Genomic DNA, 4,188 nt, shown 5'->3' on the forward strand with positions numbered 1-4,188 from the left:
TCGAAAATGCTGACAAATGTGCCACCCCTTTGGCCACGCTCTTTGAAAAAAACTTGGCAAAAATTCATGAAAATGCAAGGTACAGGCGCGTCCAACGAAATGGAGCCAATTTGTATAACGTTGGTAGGGGACCTAACGGTGAAAGAGGTGGTGATGTGAATCTAGTTGAAAGAACATGCACCTGCGGCGTGTTCACGTTATTGAAACTCCCTTGCCTTCATGCATGTGCCGCGGCATTGAAAACGAACACAAGTGTGTACACGCTTTGCTCACCTTATTATTCAAAAGAAACGTGGAGGAAGATTTACGATGATACCATCAATCTTGCTGGTGACGAGGATGATTGGGTTCTCCCAGAACACATCAAGAATATGAAAGTTGGGGTACCTGTGGAAAAGAAGCCTGTAGGTCGTCCAAGAAAAAGCAACGCTGGAAGAAGACGGGAGAACCGTTTCCCGTCTGGTGATAAAAAGGTTCTCGTACCACGAAACTGCAGCCGCTGTGGCAGTTCAGGCCACAACAGAGCAACATGCAAAGCCCGCATCTGAGGCGTCTTGTACGTATTCGTTGGGAAATTTGATATATTGTAATGATGCATATTTTGTCATACTTATTTTTGTTGAGGTTGAATATTTTTCAAATATTTTAATTATTTTTAGGTTTAATAGTTATTTTTGTTGAATAATATTGATATTTTATATTTGAAACCACGAATAATTATCAAAATTTGAACGAAAAGAAAATCTATATATACATAACTGTAATGTTAATTACACAAAATATACAATGTCCCAATAATTACACATATAATCAGCCGACATTTTGGTAAAATAAATCAACACACCACCGTTGACGAAACATAGCTATCCGGTCTGGCGTCACATCGGTCAATCCACGCTGCATCATGAGATGCTCCACATACTCAATGCAATAGACGCCACAATCACCACTAAATGCAAAATAAAATGTAAAGTCAGTCTAACGTAAAACATATTTTAATACTATAGTACTTTTTTATCGCTATGTACCTGGTTGCTGACTTCGGAACTAAGTCGTGAGTGGCTCGAGTCGAGTGCATTTTTGGAAGCACCGTGATGTCACAGTTAGCTAACGCCATGATCTGGTTGTTATGTGGAAATTCCCCGGTTGCAAGGATTAGCGAGGGCAGCAGTTCTGCCCAAACCTTCAGGATGGGTTCCAAGGCGGTCCAATGACAGACGCTGGAATCACAGTCGTAGACATTAATTTTCCACAGCTCTATGTCGACTTCAACTGTGACCCAGTGCCTTGCCTCGGGAAGGTTCAGAACGAAGTAAATAAACTCGTTACCCCTCCATCTCTCAAAGACTTGGGACTGTAATTACAGAGAACAACGAAACAATTAACAAACCATAATAATCTTCCCAAACAATTAACATTTAAAATCTTACTAAAACAATACCTTATGAACCCCTCTGCAGTAGTCCAGGATATAATCCTCCCACACAAAGTTTTTCCTCGGACCCTTGTGGCTCGTCCATGCACTGCTGATCATGGCGGTCACGAATGTGGAGAGAATGACACCCTTCTGAGGAAATGTCAGTGGATAGTCGGTGCGTCGCCTCCTCAGCATATGCATTGCTGCATCTATATGCTGCATATAAAGGGAAATGTCAGTTAGACATAAAAATATATTAATTGCACATAAAGTTGTAAAGTGAAGTAATATACTTTACTTACGTCATCTGTAAGCCATTCCTTTGGTGTGAGCATTGTCCAAAAGAATCCTGGACCGTAATCACCACTTCTCAAATCCCGAAGTCGGTGGTTCGGAATGAGTCCAACACACCACTTTCGGAAAGTGGTTAACAATTTCTCATCCGGTGGCTCCAGGGGATCAAAATTCGAAGATGGCCTATGTCTCCTCTTCATCTTCGTATAGTCACCGAACCATACAGGAGGCTTTCTCTTCCTCTTCCGACTCTTAACCACTGCAGGTTGTGCCTCTATCGACAGAATCTCACCCTGCGACTCGGTGTCATGTACATGGATAAGAGGTTGTGCCTCGATCGGAGTCGCTGGAGCTCCCTCATAAGGATCGTAATCGTCGGGGAAGACCTCATCCTCTTCTACTGGGGGTGAAGCAGCTGGTGGTGGGGTAGATGGATCTGCTGGGGCCTCCGGTGCTGAAGCTGTCATTGGCGGACGATTCAACATGACCAATATGTCTCTGAGCTGCTCCATAATTACGTTCTGACCACCCTTCAGCTCTACATGGCTGGTCTCGTATGCCTTCTTCAGCTCGACATGAGCAGCATACAGACCCTGAGTGTCAGCCTCGATCCTATCCAACCTCGCCACTAAATCAGTGTACTCGGCACCCCGAACGCCTGATGAAGATGGTGCACTGGGCTGAGGTTCTGAACCAGTGGCCTGAAAAAATATATATAAAAAAAATACGGTAAGCATACGATAATTCCACAATGTAACAAATATCACAAAACAAAAACAATAAAAAATAAAGACATAAAAAAAAAGTTCCAAAATTGGTACCTGAGTGTCTGTTTCCTGAGTCTCTGGTACCTGACTACCTGCCTCAGCCTCTGTGTCATCCACAACATCATCAACCAGGTTCTCCACACCATCGTAAGATATGGTCCTCACAAATGCCTCCTCCTCTGTCCGTGGAAGTAGCCCCTTCACAACTTCAAGATTCTGTTTATGGTTCAAAAAATATCAAAATAAAACCATTTAGCATTTATTACAAGCATTTATGTTAAATAATTATTCTGAACATAAGTGAAAATCATACCCGTCTAGAAAATAATGCGCTGACGTCTTTCTTCCCAATATCGCCTTTGCTCGTCCAGCTAAGCATCCTGGGGAACCGAATCCCGTGGTTCGTGCCATACCTCTTCCCAACCTCCAAAATGGCCTCGTACGCCCAATATTGTACCGCAGTGCGAAGCCATATGCCGTGTATTTGCACTCGTGCTGAACATCCGAACTCAGCTTCTTCTCGTAGTTGGCCTTCTGTTTCAACATGTCTTTCTGAAGCGAGTGCATGAGTCTGGCGAATGAGTGCTTCCCCCAAGGAATCCGGAAGAAGAACTCGAGGTCTTCCACATATCTAAGTATGTGAGGCGTAATCAGCGTGTTTGCCTCGCGGCCCAGAAGCACTGACTCCACAAACAAGCACAAGCCGAGCTTGTACAAGTCTTCCGGGTTCTGACAGTTTGTGAACTGAAGTTGGAGTGCTTCTGTCTTCACACTATCAGACCGGTTGAAATATCTGTTGATCAATCGTTCTGACCCCGAGCGCGCGACCTGCGCAGCCTTCTCCTCTTCTGTTGGCCCCGAGGAGAAGTCCAGGCCTGTAATGAGTGCAAACTCCAGCACCCCGAATCTGACCTCCTTCCAACCAACATAAAACCGCATCCTCAACTCCTCCTGAGCATCCACTTTCATTTTGTGGAGCATCAGCTGGTGAAATAACACCGAGGAGAATGTCAAGGGTACGGCATTCCAGAAGCTCCCGAAACGGCTTTCCTTCGCCGTGTTATTAAGGTTGAACTCCTCAAACCGAGCTTTGATTTTTGCAAAAATTCCAGTGCCTCTATATGTGACGCGGCCAAGAAATGCTCGGTGTCTTTGGAATAATGAGTCTGGGAGCCATCTGAAAAAACAAAAAACAAATCAATATAACTGCCAAAAAAATTAAAAAATGGTCGACATAACATCGACATCATGTCGATATTCTGTCGACATTATCAAACAGTAAGTAAACAGAAAATTTGGTCGACAAACAGTCGATATACTGTCGACATGTTGTCGACATTATCACAAAAACAGTAACAAAATAACTTTGTGGACAGCATATCGACAAACTGTCGACATCCTGTCGACATGTTGTCGACATTATCACAAAAACAGTAACAAAATAACTTTGTGGACAGCATATCGACAATCTGTCGACATCCTTATCGACAATCTGTCGACATCCTGTCGACATACAAATATATTTGCTGAAAACAACAATCGTCGACATAAGGTCGACATCATGTCGACATGCCATCGACATTATCAAACATATATCAACTACATAACAATGGTCGACAAGATATCGACATAAGGTCGATATGCTATCGACATTATAGACCTCCACTTTTATTCCAAAAAAGGTCGACATCCTATCGACATACCAATGAT

General features: G+C 43.3%; 1 protein-coding gene across 1 annotated transcript; it reads right to left on the reverse strand.

Annotated features, from left to right (window-relative positions):
* Positions 1-514: 514 nt before the first annotated feature.
* On the reverse strand, positions 515-2,452 carry LOC133032451 (uncharacterized). Its single transcript, XM_061106392.1, has 4 exons — positions 1,720-2,452; positions 1,442-1,633; positions 1,029-1,354; positions 515-949 (listed from the first exon to the last, which is right to left on the reverse strand). Exons 1-4 carry the CDS (start codon positions 2,446-2,448, stop codon positions 811-813), a joined length of 1,386 nt encoding a protein of 461 aa, XP_060962375.1. The 5' UTR covers positions 2,449-2,452; the 3' UTR covers positions 515-810.
* Between the last annotated feature and the right edge of the window lie 1,736 nt (positions 2,453-4,188).

This window comes from Cannabis sativa, chromosome X (genome assembly GCF_029168945.1).
Source record: "Cannabis sativa cultivar Pink pepper isolate KNU-18-1 chromosome X, ASM2916894v1, whole genome shotgun sequence".
NCBI classification, from domain to species: domain Eukaryota; kingdom Viridiplantae; phylum Streptophyta; class Magnoliopsida; order Rosales; family Cannabaceae; genus Cannabis; species Cannabis sativa.